The sequence below is a fragment of the Hemicordylus capensis genome, chromosome 2 (assembly GCF_027244095.1).
Source record: "Hemicordylus capensis ecotype Gifberg chromosome 2, rHemCap1.1.pri, whole genome shotgun sequence".
NCBI classification, from domain to species: domain Eukaryota; kingdom Metazoa; phylum Chordata; class Lepidosauria; order Squamata; family Cordylidae; genus Hemicordylus; species Hemicordylus capensis.
In genome coordinates, this window is record NC_069658.1 from 175,997,591 (window position 1) to 176,021,702 (window position 24,112).

Sequence of the window (24,112 nt, forward strand, 5' to 3'; positions counted from 1 at the left end):
AGGCAAGTTGTGCATTGCTGAAAATGGGGAGCTGCAAGCATAGAGTCCTCTGAAAGCCGTGCAGGCTTTCCCTTTGCGCTACCAGTACAATCGAAAATCTCTATACATGAGCAGCTGCCCTCTGATTGGCCACAAAGGGGCAGCAGCCCTGCTGAAGCTTCTGCAAATATAGGATCATAGAGTGTGCTTTGCAGAATGGCACATTCAAAGATGGCAGCCCTTGTAGCCACAACTCTCTGTTTCCTGACCTGCTAGTTCCTGGAAACTGCTAGGAAAGGTAAATAGATCCACATGACCAGAAAAGTCAGGTAGGAGAGCTCTCTTCCCCTCCCCTCCTACTTTGGATAAGGGCAGGGTACAAAAGCTGGCCTACCCTGCTTTGAACAACCTGGGCTGGAAGAATTTTTGTGAGGTCACACAGACATGCAAGCCAAGGTATAAGACCTCTTGCCTTGATGTTGATGGTTGTGTGAACAGGCCTTCTGATTATTTCTTTACATGTATATTCTGCCCTTCCTCCACAGAGCTCAAAGCAGTATGCACAGTCCTCTGCATTTTATCCCTACCCTGTGAGGTAGTTTTCGTTGAGAGAGAGTGATTGGCCAAGGTTACCCAGGGAGCTTCATAGCTGAGTGGGGATTTGAACCCAGGTATGCCCAGTCTAAGTCTACCATTGTACCACACTGACTCTTAGTTTCTAGTTTTAAATTGCATAACCATATACCATACTAAATGTTAATCTCAGTTTCAGTAAATAGAGTATTGGGCTTGGAACAGGAAACACTTGATCCAGATATGAAAAATGTCAGCATAAGTTATGTCTTTTCTTTTTGCCAGATGAATCATTTTCATGCTCATGCTCTAGAAAAGGAAGTCAAGCCAGAGGCACATAGGTGCCACATGGAAGGCTGGAAATGGAAGGCACATGGGGCACTGCAGGGATTGCTGGCATTCAGTACTAAGGAGAGCTGTGCCCCAAACCCTAAAACTATTCAAAGTATTCAAGTTGCAGGCAGGTCTGGCAGTTTTTTTGGCCATCCTAGATATGCAGCTGATACAATTTTGCATGATGCAGAGTGGGTTGTTTAGCCCAAAGTCTATCACATAATAACATAAGAAGAGCCATGCTGGATCCAGTCAAAGGTCCATCTACTCCTGCTTTCTGTTTCTCAAAATAGCCAACCAGATGCTCCTGGGAAGCCCAGAAGCAGGTATCTAGGCAGAAGCATGTACCCTTTAAACCTTGAGTTTGGTTACTCAGCAGCACCAGCATTTTATACCAGGACAGCAGTATACCTGGGCACCAGGGTAACATGCATATTGGAGAGCTGGGTGAGCATTAGAGATTCCCATTCATGCAGAGGTGCTCCAGCACAATGTTAGGAGGGAGCTGTGCAAAACATGGCCCCTTCTTAGATAATTCAACCTAAGTCCAACATAGACTAGAAGCACAGGAACAAAGATATTTAGGGCTCTATCCTAAGATCAGTTCTACTGCCCTAAGCTTGTGGGATTTGAAAGACCTGGGGAGACTGCATTTGAGTATCGGCAGCTTCAAAATCCACACGTCTCAGATCATGAATGCTTCTAGTGACCTACAGTGAGTTGAACAATAGAACAATTCAGAAAATAGGGAAATGGTGCAATGAGGTATTGGTTATGTACACCCAAGGGCAACCTGGACCAATAACGTATTTATGACTATGAGTGACTGAAAAGTTTTTTTAAAAGCATGTTTTCATGGAGGGCGCCCACCCCCCCCCCCGGTTATGATTTTGACCTCTCTGAGGTGGTGAGGGTTGGCCATTGGCATGGAAAGAGATGTATTCACAGCCAGGATCTAATTACCCACCCAGTTTATTTGACACAAGAACACACAATGAAGGAGAAAAACTGGTGGGAGGTGGAGTGGGGGACTAAAGAGAGTTCATAAATAATAGTAATTTTTGCAGAGTGGCTCTTATAACTCAAGAGACTGATTGTGTTGCTTGCTCCAGGATGCACTGCTCAGGCAAAAGGATTCTTCAGTGTGCCCATCTAGGCTTTGCTCTCAACAGTACTCTGAATAATCCTCCTCTACGTAATTTGATGGGAACCAGCCAACCTGAAGGGAAAGCACATTAAGGCAAACATGACTAGAATCTCAAAACACAGTAGCCCTATTCATAGATAACATTAAATGCATGTGCAGTATGTGTACAGTGTATACATGTACAAATCTGTATACATGTACAGTTATTTGCATGGTATGTTGAATGCATGTACAACAGTGCACTTCTTATCTATACCTGTATTTGATAGCGTCTGTACCCAGGTTCACTTTTTAAATGAACACATGTACACCTCCCCAAGTCCTGTTATGTTGTCTCATCATGGCGGCGGGTGTGTGTGTGTGTGTTCCTGGGAGGGATGAGCAAAGTACGTCGGGAGGTATACTCCCAGTAGGGTCACCCAAAGCGCGAAGGTCATCCCAGCTGCCCAGCTAAAGCAAACAGGCACCTATATTGGGCAGCAGCGATATAGGAAGGTGCTGGAGGTGGACGATCACTTCAGTGACAACAACAGAGGGATCATTTCATAATGCATGGGAGAAGGCAATGGTAAACCACTCCTGTATTTACCAAGAAAGCCACATGGATAGACAAAATAGAATGATTGTTGATGTAGTGTCGGATGATGGGCCCTTCAGGTCGTATGGTACACAACATGCTACTGAGGAAGAGCTAAGGCTCTCTCAGAACACAACAGCAATGAATGCACCACTGAGAGACCTTGAAGGCCAAGCTGAAGACAGATCATCCTGGAGAGAACCTATCAATATGGTCACTAAGAGCTGACACCGACTTGACGGCAATCAATCAATCAATCAATCAATCAATCAATCAATCAATCACAGTTGTTCACACAAAAACATGTACGTGTAAAGACACCTGAATGCATGTACAACATAATATCTGAATAGGACTAATGAGAATCCCAAAAGACAATGAGAAGGAAAGAGTGGCAGGTTTGTGCTTCAAGAAACTTATAGTTGTTTTGCTGATACTAATACTAATCTAGTCAGTATACCTAGAACTGTTTTGCTGATGCCAATAGTTCATAATAATTTATGAACTGTTGGTAGATTCTAGGGATTAATCATTCAGGTTTCAGCCTCAGGGGCCTATGGTCTGCAGCTATAGTTTAGGCATGAAGTCACAATGGCATGATGATGCTTTTTCCAGCCCTGTTATTCTTTCACTTCTGGGAGGAGCTTTTTGTACGTGTATCAGTCTTGTTTTCTTCTGGAATTCTCTAAGATCTCTTGTTCTCTAAGCCAAGAAACACAGCCTTGTTTGGGTGGAAAGACACTCACCCGGCCATAGATTTCTCCCTTCCACCATCCTGCTTGCCCTTTCTTCAGAATCTTTATGATGTCTCCCTCTGTTAGCGACAACTCAGTCCGGTCTCGGGCACAGAAATTGTAGCGAGCCTTTGCTGAACCAAAGTACTTCAAGCTTTTCCCTGCCAAAGAAACAGTATGGTTGAGTTAGTCATCAACAGGATCATGGGTGTTTGCTTATCTTATCCTGAAACTGCATAGAATCTTATTTCCTACCCACCACAGGTATTGAACACCTGGAGGCCAAAAATGCAACATGATGCATATGGCTACAGTTATTGTGGTCAATGAGAGGCTCACAGAACACTGACAGTCAGGTGTGTACCAGTTCCAGGCTGTCACAGATCTCCTTGTTCCCAACCTGTTCTCTCTGCAGCAGCCATAGTATTTAGTGGAAAGAGACCTGGAAGAAAGATGGGACTTCCATTTTGTGCTCTGGCTAATCAAGGGATGGAGCGGCTCCTATAAGCACATTAAGATTAAGAAGGCAAGGGCAGGGCTGGTCTACACAGCACCACTACTACTATGAGAAACAGCATGAGTTGTATGAGCCAGATCTGAAGCTGCATAGGTTATAAGAGTCTGTGTTTGTGTTCTGGCCACTGCCTGTCTCCTTACAATGCAATAGTTTTTAAGGTGGGTTTCAACACAAGGAAGGCCAGTTGACCACTGACAAAAGATGTAGAATTGCCTTTGCAACTTCGAAATAGTCCTGGGTTGGCCATCACAGGACAGTTGACACTGACTGAACCATGGCTTTCAGGCCAAATTAGCAAACTGAAGCTATGTACCCACTGCCCTGGAATAATGCCAGAGCAACATATGGAGTCTCCTTTGCTTTCCTAGGAGCTTCCTTGCATGTTGTTGTCCCCTCATCTCCCTTGAGTTTTAAAACTTGATGGGACCCAAACCACATACCAGCTGGCCTGGTTGCTGTTTTACTCTCTGGCTCTTTGAAAGAGAACTGCAGCATGGTGTCGAGGTTCTTGAAGCAATCCTTCAGGGAGTTCTGCTGGTAAAACTCTACCATCTCCTACAGAGAAAAGGGGGACATATACACATCATTAAGCTTGCACAATATCGCCTCTGGAGAGTCTAAAGGCTGTTCTGGTATCTTGACTTATGTATCGTTGGGCAAGAGGTGCCCAACCCTTTTATCTGAGAGAGAAAGAGAAACAAAACTCAACACAGCTATAAAACCATATTGGGCCACTACAAAATGGAGCCCAACAGAAGTTCCTCTTCTGTCCAAATTCCAGTTCCCATCTCCAGAGCCAGGGCTTTCAGAAACCATTTGTACATTTATTTATTTTATTTACTATTTTATTTATTTTTATTTATTGTTGAATTTATATACCGCCTTTCATTAAAAACAATCTGAAGGTGGTTTACAAAAATTAAAAAAATACAATAAAATGACAATAAAAATATTAAGCTAAAAATATAAAACAAATCTAATTTAAAATCTATAAAATACAAGCATAAAAGCTATACACGGGTAAAAAATATAGAAGCAGCAATAGAAAACAATCATGTAAAAGCCTGGATAAAAAGCCAAGATTTAACAAACTTTCTAAAAACTGTGATGGAGTCCGAGGAGCGAATGGCTACTGGGAGAGCATTCCAAAGTCTGGGGGTAGCAACAGAGAAGGCCCTGTCCCGAGTGCACGACAGCCGAGCCTCCCTCATTGACGGCACCCGGAGCAGAGCCCCCTCAGATGACCTCGTCAAGCGGGCAGCAACCCTTGGGAGCAGGCGGTCCCTCAGGTACCCCGGGCCCAAACTGTTAAGGGCTTTAAAGGTCAAAAACAGCACCTTGAATTGGACCTGGAAACGAACTGGCAGCCAGTGCAACTCTTTAAGAATGGGTGTGATGTGATCCCCCGGATAAAACCCTAGCTACCGCGTTTTGCACTAGCTGCAATTTCTGGATATTCTTGACACAGGAGTGGGGAAGGAAAGTGGTGTGAGTGACTCGTACATCTTTCCCCACAGGTGCTATAGTGTGCAAAATGAGGTTTGTGCATCATATCTTAGTGAGATCCATGTACTATGTGACCTCTCGAGCTCAGCGAGATCTCACAAATGACCCATGATTCCATTTTGCATGTTACAGCACAAATGGGGAGTGAAAGGGCAAGCGCCAACTGAACTTCTTTCCTGGCTTCTGTGTAACTTGAGAGGCACAAAATGAACTTAATGTTAAGGTAAAACTAGGAATTACGTAGGAGGCACATGAATAGTCTCCCAATGGTTTGTATTTTAATTATTGAAAAGGAGGCTGTAGGAGGCTGTCAGTTTGAGCAAAGGAAGAGCAAGAAGGGTGAGAATACATAACCTTTCCCCTTCCTGATGTCTGTCTCCTCAAAATTGCCCTCCTTAAGCTGCTTTTCTCCCAGTGGGGAAAAAGGTAACCCATCTCTTTTCCTCTGCATATGCTAAAGCAGCTTGAGAGAAAGCTTGTTTTCGAGCAAACAGCAAGAAGGGAAAGAGTCAAGTGACCATTCCCCACCACTATTCCAGTCAGAGTCTTGGAAGCTCCTTTTCATTAAAGAAACAAACTGTCAAGCTAGTTCACTTGTCCCCTATGTATCATCTAGTTTGGCTCTCATTCAGTACCACTGCCATTGTGGCAGAACTTGCTAAGGATCTTCCTTCCCCCAATATGGAACTGAAATGAATGTACTGTTGTCTTCACCTCCTTCCAACTTTCTCTCCATTCAGTACCACTGCCATTGTGGCAGAACTTGCTAAGGATCTTACTTCCCCCAATATGGAACTGAAATGAATGTACTGTTGTCTTCACCTCCTTCCAACTTTCTCTCCTCTTCCTGCTTCTTTTCTCTCAGCTCTCAACCCCATTTAACAAGAGCTTTGGCAAAATCAACAAAGCAAACCAATTCTTACCATAAGTCCTTTGAAGGCCTTCTTTTCTGTAATACGAAACAAACCCTCTGCTGTCTGGATTTTGATGTGTTTGATTTCAGTGTTGAGCCTAGAGGAATGAAAGAGCAAAAATTCCCACAATATCTGGGTGAATTGGTTTTCTGCCCTCATGTTTGCACAGCAATGTTAACTAGTGGTGAGACAGACAGGACCTGCACTTGGAACAGCCCAGCTCTAGTGTCAGTGATAGCATTAAGCACTAACAGGCAAGGCACCCACCCCAATCAAAATGATGTGTAGAGGCAACATCAGCATGTCACATCAATTATTGTATTATATTAGAATTAGTGTGCTGCTTTCCAACTCAAAGGAAATATGGGGGCTCTTCTACTATGAATGGCCAAACCAATGATTGTTTTAGGCATGCATTTAGACCTACGTGTATGGGCAGGGCTCAATACTACATAGATAAACACACATCTGAAGCAAGAGACTTATAACATGATAATGAAAAAGAGCTGGCCTAAATATGTAACATGATACTGAAAAGGACTATAGAGGTACCGTTAAATGTTGTTGTGAGGAGAAACTCAAGTACGTTGCTCTGGGCTCCTTGGAGGAAGAGTGGGATATAAATGTAATAAATAAATAAATGAGCCCCGAAGATCTTTAAAATATTGCCTGTTGGAGGGTCAGGTTTGATTTGAGATGCCCTTACAGGGAGCACGTTCTAGCAGCCTTGTCCCATGAGGGCTACTTTCTTTGGCTTAAGAACTGAGTTCAATTCTGCTGCAAGTGAGCCTGCTTGAATGATTACAGGGGAGTTGTGTATTCCCAGGATGGGTTATCTGGAACATTTTTCTTAATGAGAGATTTGGAACATAGACTGAAATGTAGGAAGTTGCCTTATACAGAGCCAGGTCATTGGTCCATCTAGCCCAGTTGTGTACTCTTACTGGCAGGCAGGATCTCTGGCAGAGAAGAGTTTACCTGAATTCCTCTTAACTGGAGATGTGTGAGATTGAACTCAGGGCCTTCTGCAAGCAGAGCATATGTTCTGTCACTGAGCTATAGCCCTCTCCTCTGTAGCCGGAAATGCTACTGAGAAGTATTATGTAACTTGCAAAGAAATCTGAGTCAAGTGATGAGCACATTGTATGGTGTGTGTTTTTAAAGTACTAGTTTCAGTTCTGCCAGCTTTAAAAAAATATACCACACAAAGTCCCCCACCCCGAAGCTCCTTCTCCGTACTGGCTTACTTAGCAACTATAACAAGAATTCAGATTACTTGATGCTGATGGCAAATTCAGCTGCATCCTTGATTCTCTGCCGCACCAGGAAAGTCCCATCTGAACGATTGGCAAGGATTTGTTCTGCTTCCCCTCGCTCCATGGGTCCTGCATACCTGTACAAGAGGTGTTTGTTACTGCAATACATCATTCAGTCTCTGGGTGTCTCTGTACCCACAGAGATTATCACCACTTCAGGAGACCAAGGGGGTTTCCAGACAGAGGGCTGTGAGAACTACCCAGTCATTGCTTTTCTGCTCTAAGCTACTGTACATGTGACATTACAACCAAATTTCCACATGATATGGTCGATAAGGCAGGGTGTGTGTGTGTGTGTGTGTGTGTGTGTGTGTGTGTCCCAGTCCCATTATGTTCACCCCACATTTAGTGGGCACAACATAAGCTGGTATATTGTCCCTTCACATTCCCGCCCCCACACACCAAATTTTGGGCTTTTGTAAAAGATGTACCTGTGTGTATCTCTATTTTTTTTAAAACCTGCCTGGTTGCGCAATAATGTTTCCTCCCACCCCTTTAATTGAGTGCAACTTCCTTAATATTTATTTTATTTATTTTTAATTAATGCATTTTAACTGTTGTGAAATAGTGCAAATGAAAATAAACTATTTTGTGATATAATTGTACTAATAGTGCAAATGAAAATGCATTAATCTCTGCCTTCTAGGCAAAGATGCACTTTCAAAATTGTGCTTTGCATTAAGCAGGAGGCAAAATTGTGCTTTGCATTAACTGTCTCTATTCAGCCCCAGCACAGCGTCCCTTCAGTGGCTGTTGCTGGTGTCTCCCTTGCATTTCTTTTTATACTAGAGCATAACATAAGAACATCCCTGCTGGATCAGGCCCAAGGCCCATCTAGTCCAGCATCCTGTTTCACACAGTGGCCCACCAGATGCCACGGGGAGCCCACAGGCAAGAGGTATGTGCATGCCCTCTCTCCTGCTGTTGCTCCCCTGCAACTGGTATTGAAAGGCATTGTGCCTCTGAGGATGGAGATGGCCCACAACCTTCAGACTAGTAGCCACTGATAGACCTGTCCACCATGAATCTGTCTAAGCCCCTTTTAAAGCCACCCAAGCTGGTGGCCATCACCATATCCCATAGCAAGGAATTCCATAGATTAATTATGCACTGTGTGAAAAAAATACTTCCGTTTGTCGGTCCTGAATTTCCAAACCTTTAGTTTCATGGGGTGACCCCTGGTTCTAGTGTTGTGAGAGACACTAGAGAGACCCCAAGATCTCTGTCCTGGTCAGTCACCAACAGCTCAGATCCCATCAGCGTATTTGTGAAGTTGGTGTTTTTTGCCCCAATGTGCATCACTTTACATTTGCTTACATTGAACCGCATTTGCCATTTTGTCGCCCAGTCCCAGTAGACTGTATGCCCTTTGGGGATAGGGAACCATCTTCTCATTATTCTCTATGTAAACCATTATGAGAACTTCTTTGCTGAAAAGTGGTATCTAATAGTAGTAGTAATTTTTTTTAAATGTAAGTGCATTGATGAATATGTTTAAATGATTTTTTTTAAAACCACATTGCTCAAACGATGCTGAGAGTAACCAGAAATATAATGGTGAAGATGTGCCTAGGTAGGGAGGAGTGACTACAATGTTAGTGGCCATTTCTGCACCTTATCTGTAAGACCCCCAAAGCTGGGAGCCAATTTGTGTGAGGACTGATTTGTTTGACTTTACTCAGCTTAAAACTGACATTTTTAAAAATTCTGCTTAAGACTCCATGTGCTCATCATGCCTTCAAGTAAATGCCCCCCACCCCACCTCAAGTGCACCAATGAAATAGGAAGCAAGGGAGCGTAGGAGTGAGCACTATCTCCTGTCTTCTACTACACTCCCAGTTTGGTGCTATAGTGTTAAACTTGTGATTTGGGAAGAATGCATTTAAAAAGCAGGTATGGATGCAAAGTGGGAAAACCCAATAGTTACCATTGTTCAGACTGCATTTTATTATTCATCACACCGGCTTGCATTGAAGACAAGCAGGTAGACTGCTGCAAGTTGGTAACCCAGACCTATGTGGATAGCAGTGTCTAGATATGCTTTGGATTCTTGTATGTCCGATAACATGAATGCAGTTAAGGGAAGTCAGAGCCATGAGCTTCATACCAGACAGCATGGAATGAAAAGCTTTAGTTTACAAGAGACTGGAATGATTTATGGTGTTACTTACCAGAGATAGGCTGATAGATCTGGAGGAGGAGTCTAGAAAGGGAAACAAAATATATTTTCTGTTGATTTAGGGAGGTTTCCTTGTGGAAAGTTTTAAAAAAGAGTAGTTGATTTGGGTAGTAAAGTGGTCAGAAGTAATGAAGATGGACATCACTCAAAGGACAGTGGATGTGATCCTCTGCAGTGTTATGTTGCTTCAATCCTATTGACTTCAAGGACAAAAGACATGTATTTCATGAGCATGCCCCATGGCATAAGTGATTTCAACTGGGTTTCCCTCTAATTCATATGCAAACACAGAGCATAGCACTGGATTGCCAAGAGGTATGAGTAAGAGTTTTATCTCTTCATTCCTAAAAACAATATCAGGGAACTACACAGCCCAATGTCAAGGTAATGTTTAAGGCAGGGTTTCAGTTTCCAGATGTTGTTGGACTGCAATTCCCATCATCCCCAGCCTCAACGGCTAAAGGTCATTGTAGATTATAGGAGCTTAAGAACCCCTGGTTTAGGGAATTTAGCCAACACATCCGAACCTTCAAGTGCCTTGACAGAGCACAACAAACTAGTTTCAGGAATCCTCTAATCAATCAAACACCCAAAGAAATCAGCCCTCCCATAGAGATGTGTTACTCACAGAGACATATGGCTTTACTTTCTTGCAAGGAAACCAGCCAGCCTCATTGGTGGATGTGTTCCTACCCTGCAAACCAAAGGAGGAAGCAAAGGCCATGTCAGACACAGGACAGGGCTGCTTCTGATGTAATTTAGCTGCTACTTATTACAGAAGGCGGGGTAGTTAGGCTATGATACAACGCTGCTGCTGAATTCATAGATCACATCGTTAAATTTGATCATAGATCACATAGATCAAATTGTTAACTTTGTTCCCATGTATAGTGCTGTGCATAAAAAGATACGGTTGAGTCATGTGTTAAAAATAGAACATTTGAGGTGATGGGGGAAGGAAATTCAGTGAATTTTTCCACCTTATGATGTTATGAGGGCTGTCCTCAAGCACCCTGGAGAATTGCACCATAGTTTCATTTACTTCACAGAATGACTCACAAACTGTTATCTCATCCTAGTCCCCTCAAAAAAGCTTGGATAAAAGTGTGATGAAAATGGAACATTCCTGTTTCAGCCCAACATTTCAAATTTAGCACATTTCAGTGGCAGCCCTATTATGAAGTAGGCCACCTCCAGGAGCCCATAAGAGACTATGAGGCTATTCCCACAATCACTGGAAGGCGGGCTAAGGGAGCTTAGCCTGCTTTCCAGTGATCGTGGGAACCACCAGGCTCGCAGGTGAGCCCGGTGCTCCCAAGGCGGCTAGCCCGCCTAATTCCCCCTCCCCTTAAATGAGGTTAACGGAGTCAGTGCTCCGTTAACCTCATTTGGTTGCTCATGTGTTGCCGCAGCACGTGGAGACACATGAGTAGACCTGGGCTCGGGGGTCTCTCCAGGATTATTATTATTATTATTTCTTGTTTACACAGTCAGACAGGTGTTATTGACTGGTTTGTTTTATCCAGACATCGAGTCCTTCCCAAGGACCTGGGATGCCAGAATTTTATTGTCAGTTGTTTTAGATATCGTCGCAGAATATAGGCTGTTCCCAGTAAAGCTGCTTTTTGAAATTGGCTGATGGTGATTTCTGTGGCCCCTATGGTGTTGAGGTGCTCTTCAAGGTCTTTTGGAACTGCACCCAGGGCGCCAATTACCACTGGGATTAGTTTGGTCTTTTTGCTCAGTTCTTGACTTGTTCTTTCTTGTAGGCCTGCTTTGTTACATTGGTGTTGAATAGTTTCGCATTACTGACCATTTGCAGTGCATCTTCTTCACTGTCCTTTATATATTCTTCAAGGCCTCTTTTCTCCTCCTCTACTGTTTGTGGACCTGCAGCATTCCTCTTCCACCTGAGCTGCGAGGGAGGTATAGCCTATCGACATCACTGCGGGGGTGCAGAGCATGTTTGATGGTCATGATTTTCCTGGTCTTACGATCTAGCATCTCTAGCTCTGCCTGGGTCCAGTCTATTATTCCTGCAGTGTATCTGATAACAGGTATAGCCCAGGTGTTTATGGCTTGTATGGTGTTCCTGCCATTGAGTTTGGACTTGAGGATGTTTCTAACTCTCCTGATGTATTCACTTCCAATTTTTCTTCTAACTTCAGTGTGTGCGATGTTTTCAGCCTGGAGAATGCCCAAGTATTTGTAAGGTTCTTTCTCTTCCAGATTCTTGATCTTGCTTCCATTGGGCAGTTCTATTCCTTCTGTTTTTCTTATTTTCCCTCTGTTCATTATTAATGCAGCACACTTGTCTAGTCCAAACTCCATTGGAACCATGCAACACTTAGATTGGTTTTTCTTCTCTTGCAATTTTCTAAAATAATTTTGTCAATCAGCAGCTGGTCTTTTGTGCCTCTGGTGTTCAGGCAATTTCCTTTCTGATCAACTGGAAGCTGTTTGTTAGTTAATAAGTGTTGCATCACTTCATCTTATTATTTCTTGTTTACACAGTCAGACAGATGTTATTGACTGGTTTGTTTTATCCAGACATCGAGTCCTTCCCAAGGACCTGGGATGCCAGAATTTTATTGTCAATTGTTATAGATATCGTCGCAGAATATAGGCTGTTCCCAGTAAAGCTGCTTTTTGTAATTGGCTGATGGTGATTTCTGTGACCCCTATGGTGTTGAGGTATTATTATTATTATCACCATCATTATTATTTATTATTATTTGAATTAAATTTACAGAGCTGCCATCATGATAAAAAGATTGAGCCTTAAACATTTTAAAAAATAACACTTTGGGGGGTGCAAGGGTGGACTATTGGAAGTTTGGGGCGCAATGATTTACATACTTTTTTCCAGTTGCAAATTTGCCCGTTGTGATCGTAGAAACTAGAATTTTAGCCTGTAACTCCAGGCCTCATAGCTGATCAGCAATGCACAAAGTGATCAATGCCTACTAAAATAAATAGGGGCCATCTCTCAGTTGGGCAAAAAAACAACAACAACAGGAGAGATTGTAAGTTGAATCCCCAGACTGAGAAAATTCACAGGGAAGACACCGCCCCCCCATATTGTTCGGTATCATCCTAGTTATACCCCATGACTTGGCACCACCTCAAGAGTAAAGAGCTGCAGTTGGACAGCAGTGTTAATGACTCCTACCTGCCACCACAGCTGCTCTGCCTCAGCTTTGTTTAGTTCCACAATATCCCCCACATTAAGCTTCAGTGGTGGACCAAATGCCACAGGTGGTGGAGGCAGACCATAATACTCCTGGCAGACCTCCAACTTGGGCAGCCCTGAAGAGCAAAGAAAAGTTGCAGTGTTTGAGATGGATCCATTTCCTTGCTTTATTCCTGCTGTTGTAAGTCAGCAGGGCTCTGCAGATTAGGGATGTGCATGGACCTGTTTAGAGGCCCTTTTACTGGCCTCCAAACAGGTTTCAAGGCGGCGGGGGGATAACTTTAAGGGTGGAGGAGGGTGCACTCCTTCCATTGACACATTTCCCCCGCTGGTGCTCGCTTAAAAACTGGTCCGGCGGGGCAGCAGTGTACCTCCATGCTGCCCTTTCTGCTTCTTGGACCGGAAGTGGCCGGAAGTTGCACGTGCAAACATCAGGCATGTGCACATTGTTCTCACTCATGCACATGTGCCAACGTGTGCACGTGCAACTTCTGGTCACTTCCAGTCCGAGGAATGGACAGGGAGGTATGTTGCCACCCCCGCCAGACTGGGGAAACATGGGGCGGGGGGAGTGCACCCTCCCCACCCTTAAAGTTATCCCCCCCTGCCAGTTCTGTGCACATCCCTACTGCAGATGGGTGAGCAGTAAGTTCTCCAGATGCCCTGTTGCTGGCTTTGGAAAGTTATTGCCACCCTCCAGCAATGGAGCAGTTCTATCTGATGGCTGTTGCCATCGCTAAGGAGAGGAAATGAAGAAAAGCTTGCCCCAGGCTGGTTTTAGTCTCCACAACTCACTTCTATCCTCCCTGCTGTGACACTTATTGAGATCATTGAGGCAGCAAAGCCACTGGGATAGATCACAGGGTGGGGTGAGGGGTAGGGACACAGCAAGAGCCCCTCTTTTCTCACGGTGGTGTACCAGAGGAAAATACCCAACCCATGGGAATGGGGGGAGGCAAAGGCGGCCTGAGGGAAGATGTAAAGTGCTGCTTTACCCATGTCCAAAATCCAACCCTTGTAAGCTTTGAAAGTGCAAGGGGGGCAGGGAAGATTGCCAGCCATCTCTTCTTCTTTCCAGATATGTACCGAAATGGTGGTATTTACCTGGTTCCCTGTTTAAGCTTATTCATTCCCAGCCAAGAGTTCTCCTCCCCAGGGCTGTCCTTAATGAAAAGGACTTTATCCTTAATGATAAAGTCCTTTCATGAGGGGCCCCATGAAATTGTTGCCACCACTAAAAGTAGCTGGAAGGGGGCCCTGCACTGGTGATTTGCCCTGGGCCCCACACCTTGCTGGGGCTCTACAAAGATGGCTCTGCCCCTCCCTTTTGGCCTTTTCTGCCCATTACAACTGGATACTACCTGTTGTCACTAGTGACACCCTGGTAACACAATACTTGACTATGAGATACAACTTACCCAAATCGGTTTTTTTCCTCTCGTGTGTATGTCGATTAGATTTATACTGCAGAGAGAACACAAGGAATCTGGTTCAAGTAACAAGAGTGCGGCAAGAGGCTACAAGATATAGAAAATTAATCACAAACCCCATGTTTCAAGAGAGAGGTGTCAGTGTGTGTTTTATTCATTATACATTATGTACAAATCTTAAGCTAAAACGTCAGCTGTTGTCTTTGGCCTGTGAGCCATCCACCCCCACAACCAGCCATTGTTGGCTGAGTTGCTGTGAAGTCATAGAATGTTCATAAGTATTCAGATTTCCAAAGGGAAAGTTTATCCACCGCATTTTGATACTCTCTTCACAGAAGTGAAAGAGGTCAGGTTGGAGAAAAAGAAATTCACATGGGATTAGAGACAGTAGAAGTTAAGTACTATTGGTAAGAAATAAGGGGCGAGGCAGGATGCTAAAGAGCCTAAGGGCTAGGTGGGAAGAGGAACCAGTAGTTCAGGGCTTCTCAAACTTAGGTCCCCAGATGTTGTTGGATTATAATTCCCATAATCTCTAGCCACAGCGTCCAAAGGCCATTGAGGCTGAGGATGATGGAAGTTGTAGTCCAACAACATCTGGGGACCCAAGTTTGAGAAGCCCTGCAGTAGGTAGAGGAATGAAGAGTCAAGGATAGAGAAAGCACTAAGGTAGCAAGTGAGGACCTGAGGGAAGGGTTAGTAGAACAGGCAGAGGACGAAGGCAAAGATGAATGGAGGAGACTGGGCACTGAAGAAATAAAAAGGGGCCAAAGAGAAAGGGGAGGAGACTCCACGGGACCTGGTGGCCAGGGATTAAAGGAGGGACAGTGAGAGCAAAATGGCAGTGTGGGGGTGGGGGTGGGGTTGAATTTCACATATTAAATTGGAGCTAGCCAGTCAAATTGAACTGACTGCATGCATGCCTCTAGCTGAGAGATAGACAGGAACATAATAAAAATACCTACCACCAGTGCGTACAAACATCTGCTCTAGAATCCCAATTTTCTGCCTCATCTTCATTTATTACTTGCTTAGCACTTAATCTGAACTTTGGCCACCAAACATAGACTCATAGACTCTCTCTCCTCCACTTGCTCTTCCTTTGTTTGTCTTCCTTCCTTCCTTCCTTCCTTCCTTCCTTCCTTCCTTCCTTCCTTCCTCTCCTTCTCTGAGTTAACAGATCTTGTTCATTTGTTTCCTCATCTAATTCACACAATGGCAGCCTGCTTCTCCTGAAGGGGCTCTTTCCTCTCTCACGACCCCTCTCTTTGCAGACCCCTGCCCACTATCCTTATATATATAGAGATTCCTCTCTCCTCTACAATCAAGCACATCTTCCGACCAGTAACAGTTGCATTCCAACCGACCTTAACCATCACAGGCTCCTCCTCCATATCTGCATATGGAATCCTCACTGCCCAATCACCATGGTGCTTCAGTTCTCACAGGCTCCTCCTCTCTATCTGCATGTGGAATCCCCACTGCCCAATCACCATGGTGCTTCTGCTTGCGAACTCTCGCGAGAGCTGCCACACATGGGATTAGCCACAAGTACGCCTTAGAGATTATATATTTACCTTTTTCATGGTAGACCCAGATTCTATAGAAAATAGAAAAGAAAACATTATAGGAGGCATTGGGAAGATAGTGTGGAGATTAAAATGAATACTACAGCTCATCATCTGATGCAGGAATAGAGTCACACCACTGTATATGTTTGACACATGTTTATATGTGTGTGTGTATATTATTTTGGCACACTTAGCGAGTTTCATGGAAGATCTTCTAGGATATGATCAACTGACAAGTTATTAATTCGTAAGATCGATCCCATGCCTAAATCTCCAGAACAATTCGAAGATCTTCCTGCATAGAAATAGCCATGTGGATCACACTTGATTGCTGAGATGGAACTGACCTCTGTAATGTATTGTTACTGGTTACTGTAATGTATTGTTACAACAACATTTGGGGACCCAATTTGCAGATGGGGGAAAAAAGGGTGAAAAAGAGCAATTTATCCAAGGCCTTTCAGAATCCATATCTGAATTTGAATCCAATGCTTTGCCCACTACTCCACATGCACCAGTTCTTCCACATGTTCCCATGAATGCCAGACTGTCCATTTCTGGATTGTGGATTGCTCCAAAGAGAAGCTGGCCACTGGAGGCTGAATGTAGCTGAAATCAAGTCAAAACACAGGCCCAGAACCTCCCCTTCCCTAAGAGATACTTTAAGACATCTACCTGAGCTTGACTTTCCACACAGTGACACCCGTCCCAGACACTCCTTGTGAGCAGGTGACCGACATTTGCTGCAGCGATACCCCTGGTAGAAGGTGCCCCTGTTTACAGATGGAATAAAGGGAAGGCTCATGTCTTTGGGTTTTCAGGATAAAATAGATCCTTGCTTAACTGCCTTGCAGGGCTTTCTGCTACTTCTGTACACTGAAGCTTAGTTGATGTGATTCCAAATAACACTTAGCATCTGAATCTCCATGCTCCAATGAAGGAGAAAGCATTTACATGGAGGTTCCCAATATTAGCATCTCCATCTGCATTTTAGTTCTCTATTGAAGGTGGGATCACATAAAACTGGCAGTTGTATTACAAGTGGCCTTGTCAACTACGGTTTCACATATCTACCATTTCACATATCTGCAGATGGGTCTTAGAGACCCAGTTTCATTATCAGCGGTATTAAAAATATACAATTTTTGCTTATCCACAGTTCCTGGGCCACTAGAAGTGACTTCCAGTGACATTTCCTGTCCGGAGAGAGCACGAAGCCATTTTGTGGCTTGTGTTTACAAATAAAATACAGCCAGCGAAAATCAACAAAAAAACACCCAATTTGGAGGTTTGAGGGGGTATTGCTAGAGAGCAGGAAAGTAAGGTACTGTTCTGTACTGCTTTTATTTTTGCTTCCCTCTCATATTTTTGGTGTTATTTGCCCCCCCCCCCCAAATGTGGGGAAATTACCCCTTGATTCTCATAGAGTTAAGTTTTCATTATTCACAGTTTCCATATTTGCGATTGTAGGTGAGAATGGAACCCCTGTGAATAGCGAGGGCCTCCTGTATTATGGCTGCTGTAGTTTGGCTGTTAGAGCTGCCCATAGCTTGTGGGGGAGCAGTGTGGCATACGCACGTACCTCAGCAGCATCTGGCAGGCTTTACAAGAGGTGGTTTCCTCAAAGGAGTACATGTGGAAGTCGTGTCCATTTGCCTTGGCATTTTCAGGATAGACATTGGAGCTGCACGAGGAAGTGAGAACAGGCAGTTAACAAGGTAGCCAGGAAAACAAGGCTCTCCCACCTGTCCAGATAATTGTCTTGCAAAATACATTATTATAGTCCCCAAATGGTTTTGCTTTTTAGGCCCCTTCACTTTTAAGATTGTCTTTTTATTTTTTGGTGCTCTTTTTGTTCCTACTGTATGTGTTTTATTTTACTGTAAATTATTGTTCGCTCAGCTGCTCTGAAAATCTTTGGGCTGAAGACACTCAGAGCAGGATAAAAAAAGTTATAAATAAATATCACATAAATAAATATTACACATTTTGTTTCCCAGCTTCTTCAAAAGAAAGACTACCTCTCTCACATTGTCAAAATTTTGTTTTTCATACTCCAGTTTTGGCAAAAGGTTCATCCCAGAGGCATGAAGATGGTGGCTGTTGGGGAAACGTGTTTGCTGGACTAGTTTAACCTTGCAGTGATCCTGCAAGACAATGCTTCCAGCATTCTTACGTGATTGGTATTTTTGTGTTCTAGGCATCACAGCCAGTGTTCCCTCTAAGGCATGCACATGTGCATACGCTCAGAAATTTTTTTGATGTCCACTTAGTTAATTTTAGATCCCACTCAGGTTGACTCAGGAAGGCCCCACTCTGAATGCATGTGTGCACACACTGTCTTGATACTGCCGCCCAGAACAAAACTCATTCCCCACACAGATGAAAAAACTTAGAGGGGTTACAGCCCTTGCAAAAAATCTGACATCAAATATTTGGACATTTCACTGGGAACAGGAGCTTCTACATCCAACACCCTCGCATCTCAGTTGTAGAATAGTTCTACGGTCAGGGGGGAAATCCACTGTTTGAAATGGATCTGCCAGACACAGATTAGTTCTCAACATTCAGGAGGAAATTATAAGGACAGCATACAAAGGGTACTGGAGTAGAAAAGACCTACAGGGCCATTTCAAATTGTTCCAACCACTTCTTCTTCAGCTCCCGTGTCTTGAAGTACAGTTCGTAGCCCAGGGGACCATAAAGGTCAATTAGGAGAAATGTGTGAGTCCACTGGCAAGAGAAAAAGGGAGAACAATGAATTAAAACCTTGATTGGGGCATTCTGATGCATCCCCTCTCTTCTCTGTTCCCTCTTGAAGGAGAGCAATACCAAATGAATTGGAAGAATTGGAGAGTGGAGGTGGAAATGGTCTGTTGAATTTTAAAATCGGACCCTAGTACTAATTTGGTGATGGAGCAGGGGAGAACCTATGCCTCCTGTTGCCTTCTTGGCCCTTTCCATGAAAGGATCTCCATACATTACCTTCTTGTTGTCCTTTTCCAAAGAAGAATCATCCTGGACCTGGTAGTTGGCCAGGTCAACAAATATCTTCATTTCATATGAATCCCCTTTTCGCTTGCAGATTAGCAGGGCCTTATCCAGGAGGAAAGCATACCTGCAAGAGACAGCAAAGCTCAGCAACAGAAAGCATGCATTTTATACTCTTCTTCAGCAATGAAACCAGCCCTTGAATCTGTTGCACAAGCAGCAGAGGTAACTGTTGATATGTCTCGGTGCCGAATGTAGTCAGCAAACTATCCAGGCATTTACTTTTTCTTGCCTGTGCCCTTGTTCTATACAGGCAGAAGAGCTGTGCTAGCTTGATTTCACAAATTTGTGATATTATGACAGTCATTCTTGCTGGGTCATGGCACTGGCACAGATGTTCAGGATCTGGGTGCTAGTGTGGATAGCTCCTGGATCCGCTTCATGTTTTGCAAAGGCTGTTTTGTCCTGGCTCACTATTTTGCAAAACGTTTACGCTAAAACTGGGATACGCCCTGTGAATAGACAGACTTGAGGTTTGTCTCATCGGCTGCATCTTTCTAAATTCTTTATTTGCCTAGCAGAAATGGTTCCAGCAACCCTGAGGGCTGTCTGCTTCAGGCAGGCCCTTCACAAATTAATTCATATTGCGGTATGCGATTTGCAAGTTATCACCTGTCCATCTTGGAGCGCTTGTCCCCAGTGGCGATCTTGAGCTCCCCGTCGATCTTTGGCCTCCCAAAGTGAGCCAGGGACTGCGTCTAGGGAGAGGGGAAACCATGTTCCTTACAGGAGATCAACTGGCTTTCTTATTTAAGACTAGCCCGTACGTACCTCTTCTAGTAGCTGGAAGTCCAAAATACTCATGACCAAGGACAAAGGAAGAGTATCTCTGAGCCTCAGATCTTCATTTTTTGTTAAAGGAAAAGAAAAGGGGTGGGGGGAAGCACCACTCGCAGAAATGTCTGGGCTGTAAAGAACCCATCTCTGACACAGCCATTTACGAGAGAAATATATACTGAGGTTACTAAGCAGCTTGCAATGAAACTGAACAAGTGTGTGTGTGTGTGAGAGGGGGGAGGAATAAGAAAAGGAGTGGAAAGGTACACATATCTGGTCACAATAAATAGTAATGGCCACTAGCTTACATTCTAGAAGGAGAGGTGTGTCAATGGCTATTAGCCACGAAAGCTAAATGGAACCTTCAGGTTTAAAGGTAATGGCGCAGCAGGAAATGACTTGCCTAGCAAGCATGAGGTTGCCGGTTCGAATCCCTGCTGGTACCTATATTGGGCAGCAGCAATATAGGAAGATGCTGAAAGGCATCTTCTCATACTGTGTGGGAGGAGGCAATGGTAAACCCCTCCTGTATTCTACCAAAGACAACCACAGGGCTCTCTGGTTGCCAGGAGTTGACACCGACTCGACAGCACACTTTACCTTTACCACTGTTTGCTTGAGGCAAACAACAAGAGAGGGTCTTTGCCTCCATGCTCTGCTTATGGCTCTAGCCCCTCTCTTTTTACTTGTGCAGTTATAAGGACAAGCATAGAGGCAATATTCTGCCCAGTTACTTAGTAAGATGCCAATTTGCTCCTACCTGCCAGTTTTTTGGCCAATAAGTCCAAAGGCATTGGGATAATTGACAAACACTGGGCATTTAATTTTTGTTTTGTTAGAAAATTAAAATGCTTTTAACTAATTTTTAATATAATGAAATAACCTATTGGGCTACCTGTATTTACGTTCTGCCTTATGCTTCCTCACCATAACATTTCTGGCTGGAGGCCTAGAATGCCAGGCTAGATGGACTCCTGCTCTGATCCAGCAGGACTTTTCTTTAAGTTCTTAATCCACAATACTCATGAAGAGGAGAGCCAGTCCTGTCTGTTATTCCAGGTTACTGCCCCCTTTCCATGCATACCCATCCTTTCAGATTCTGCAGCTGCATCGTTCCACAGCATGTGAGGCAGAAAGTATAGTGCTCTAAGCTTCCGTTCTACAAGGATACATCAACCAAAAAGGACCCAAAGTCATGGTACTTTTTTTAAATGTGTGTTTGTGTGGGGATTAGGGGAGGGTTGCTTAACTCCCCCCTCCATTCTATTTTGATCAAACCTTGATCCATTCCATCAATTTTGATCCATTCAATGCATCTTGATCGAAATTGCCCCTCCAAACTGTTATTAGCCCCAATGTGGGGGGGGGGGGCAGAGGCACAATACAGGCATTCATTTTGTTTTCCCCTGGAAGAGCTAATTGCTGTTTCAGACTGTGTGAGATTTCAGTTGGGAAAACAGCATGAGAGAAGGCCCTGTAGCTACTTTTTTTGTTTTTTTCACTGGAAAATCTGATCATGGGTTCATGCTTCCTGTGCAATTTGGCCTTAAGTGATGAGAAAGGGGTTCTACCCTTGCTCCAAAGAACTTGAAGATTTGAATAAATTTCTATGCTAAATGATCAAAATGGAAATACTCTCCCAACACAACATTGTTTGTAGGGATGGCCCGAGGTATTGCAGCACCTGAGACAAGGTGCCAAATGCTCCCTTGTCCCATGACCCTGGTGGGGGCCAGCCCCCTTTCAGAACTGACCTTGGCAAGCTTTGAAAGAGGCCCTGGGGGTGGGGCAGGGAGAAGGAAAAGTTGTCAGCAACCTCCTCTTCCCATGCTTCTTGCAAGGAGATTAAGGCCCTTCTTGCAAGGTAAAAGGAGAGACGCTCCTTGCGGAGCTTGCCAAGGTGAGGGTGGTCCCAAAGAGCTGCTCTGGTGGGGGGAGGCGTCTTGCTGCCCTGTTGGTGCTCCAATAATCTGCTGCCTGAGGCAACTACCTCACCTCACCTCGGGAAAGGTCTGCCCCCATCTGTAGGGTAGCAAGTCCCATGGGTGGGAAAGGCAGCCAAGCCCACTATAGTAGTACTGCTTCAATGGTGAGTGTGAGACATCTGGAAGAGGGGAGATGGCAGATTCAGGGTTAAACTAGATCTGGCTGTGTGTTCGCACAAGTCTGCAGGCTTTTTTGATTACTAATGAATTAATAGCCCGGCGCTTCCATTAACATATTAGTCACTAATTGGATTCATAAATTTATCCTCTCTAATAAAAGCCTTGGTGTCCGTCCATGGACGGGACACCCAGGCGTGTGTCCGTGCCTCCCTCGGCCGTTCTGGGCATGCGCGGAGTGCATGCGCAGCACGGCCGAGGCAGAAACGGACAAAGACACCAGGCGGCCATGTTTGTTGCTTTGGCCGGCCGCGGAGTGGAAAAGGCGGCCACGGGGAGGGAAGAAGCGGCTGCAGCAGCCGCAGGGAGGCCAAAGGCACCAGGCAGCCATGTTTGTAGCTTTGGCCGGCCACGGAGTGGAAAAGGTGGCCATGGGGAGGGAAGAAGCGGCTGCGGCAGCCGCAGGGAGACAGAGGCAGCGGCTCCAGAACACCCGCGGGCGGCAGTTCCTTGCCTGGATGCGGAACTGACACAGGCGGACACGGGAAGGGCAAAGACCGCAAAAGATATGAAGAAAGCTTCAGGCGGACATGCTGGCCGGTTATATTGCTGCCGCGTCTAACAGCATGAAGCTGAAACCTGGCACGCACCTGGGGAGGATTGGATTGGAATGGGGAGGGGAGGGGGGAGCGAAGCCATCTGCCTTGAGGAAGGAGATCGGGGTAGCAGCCACCACCCTGCCCCGCAATTTTACTAGCTGCCTTGAAACCCACCCATCTACCCACGCGAGAGCTCTTGCTTAGCCCCGCTTCCAGTGCAATCCACAAATCGCGTGTCCACGATCCGTCGCAGGGTGCGTCAGAGGGAGACCCAAATCAATCAGAGCAAAATGGTTGTTTGTGCGTGTGTGTGAGAATCGCAGTTGGGGTTTGTGGAGGATCGGCAGGCACCTAAGCTCCTCCCCTGAGTGGAGAAGGAGACATCCTTACTAAAACCCGATCCCAGCCACTCTACTCGGAAATAAATGCCACTGATTTCAGGAAAGCTTACTCCCAAGAAACTAAAGGCTGCAATCCTTAGGAGAAGGTCCCCAGGCAATAGAAGCCCCACAAGATTTAGTGGAACAGAACTCACATCCGAGTAAGCGTGCATTCGCGGTATGTGTTCTTAGGCATGTAGCTGTACACTCCTTTTGTGTATCGCACTCTCTGCACACTGCATATTTCAATTAGGTGTAAGAGGAAAAGACAAAGAGAAGAATAAAAAGAGAGAGAGAGAGGGAAAAGGAGAGCGAGAAAAGGAAGGAAAGGAAAGAAATGAAGAGCAATAGAAAGAAAAAAGAAACAAAAAGGGGGGGGGGGCAAGAGAAAGGAAGAAGGAAGAAAGGGGGGGGGAAAGAAAGCTAGCGCCCGTTATTATAACGGGCTTAAAAATACTAGTTTATATATAATTTGGAAGATTCAGCCAAATAGCAAATTCAATACAATCAGCATATATAATTGTACATCAAAGCATCCAATGGGTGGGAATTTAAATGTCTGGGCAGCAACCAGAACAAGGTAAAGCAGATTGAGTAAGACACCGATATAATTTCCGTGAGAGGAAGTAAAGATCAAAGAGATATAGAATGCAGCTCTTTAATGGAATCAGTTATTTTCCATTTCCAAACTCCACCAAAATCTCTTGCAGGCAGCACCACTCACCAAATTCTCTATGGAGAGCTGGAAATTAGTGATTTGTTTCAGTGTTTCATTGTCCCTCTTGACCTCATTCACACACTGAGCCAGATCCTAGCAAAGGGAATAATTAATAAGATCCATGTTCAGTAAGAGGAGCTCCATCCAGTAATTGTTGGACAAGTTGCCCTAGCTCAAATAAATGAGCTTTAAAATGAGGATGATTAATACAAATTAATTTAGCATTTGGGTTTATTTACCAGTTTTAGAACCTTTGTATAGACTCCTGCCACAGTCAGATTTCCAAATTGCTCTTCTCATTAAAAGAAGATTACACAGTTAATATTCTCTTCTCAAACAGGTCGGTTATGAATTCAGCAGCTAGTCTTGTGGGTAGTCTTGTGTTCCCCCAACCCCCACTTAAATAAAATTCCAGTTTTCTCATATGTGAAGGGGAAGCACAAAGTTTAAAGAGAATATTGAGCTACTGAGCAGTCTTAACTAATTCCTATACCATACCTCCCTTGGCAGCTTGTAACA

The 24,112-nt window shown here is 44.5% G+C and overlaps 1 protein-coding gene across 3 annotated transcripts in view; it reads right to left on the minus strand.

The window, feature by feature from the left end:
* Nucleotides 1-1,841: 1,841 nt before the first annotated feature.
* VAV1 (vav guanine nucleotide exchange factor 1) overlaps nt 1,842-24,112 on the minus strand; it is a 97,092-nt gene continuing 74,821 nt past the window's right edge. For all 3 annotated transcript variants that reach the window (XM_053289807.1, XM_053289808.1, XM_053289806.1), the window contains exons 12-27: nt 23,600-23,686; nt 19,630-19,715; nt 18,952-19,084; nt 18,590-18,699; nt 17,549-17,650; nt 16,642-16,739; nt 15,973-15,995; nt 14,387-14,432; nt 12,948-13,084; nt 10,404-10,469; nt 9,768-9,799; nt 7,557-7,673; nt 6,290-6,377; nt 4,301-4,415; nt 3,356-3,504; nt 1,842-2,104 (exon numbers count right to left, since the gene is read on the minus strand). In XM_053289807.1, the coding sequence (XP_053145782.1) occupies nt 2,051-2,104; nt 3,356-3,504; nt 4,301-4,415; nt 6,290-6,377; nt 7,557-7,673; nt 9,768-9,799; nt 10,404-10,469; nt 12,948-13,084; nt 14,387-14,432; nt 15,973-15,995; nt 16,642-16,739; nt 17,549-17,650; nt 18,590-18,699; nt 18,952-19,084; nt 19,630-19,715; nt 23,600-23,686 (1,443 nt within the window). In that variant the 3' untranslated portion in view covers nt 1,842-2,050. The remainder of the gene's footprint in view (nt 2,105-3,355; nt 3,505-4,300; nt 4,416-6,289; nt 6,378-7,556; nt 7,674-9,767; nt 9,800-10,403; nt 10,470-12,947; nt 13,085-14,386; nt 14,433-15,972; nt 15,996-16,641; nt 16,740-17,548; nt 17,651-18,589; nt 18,700-18,951; nt 19,085-19,629; nt 19,716-23,599; nt 23,687-24,112) is intronic.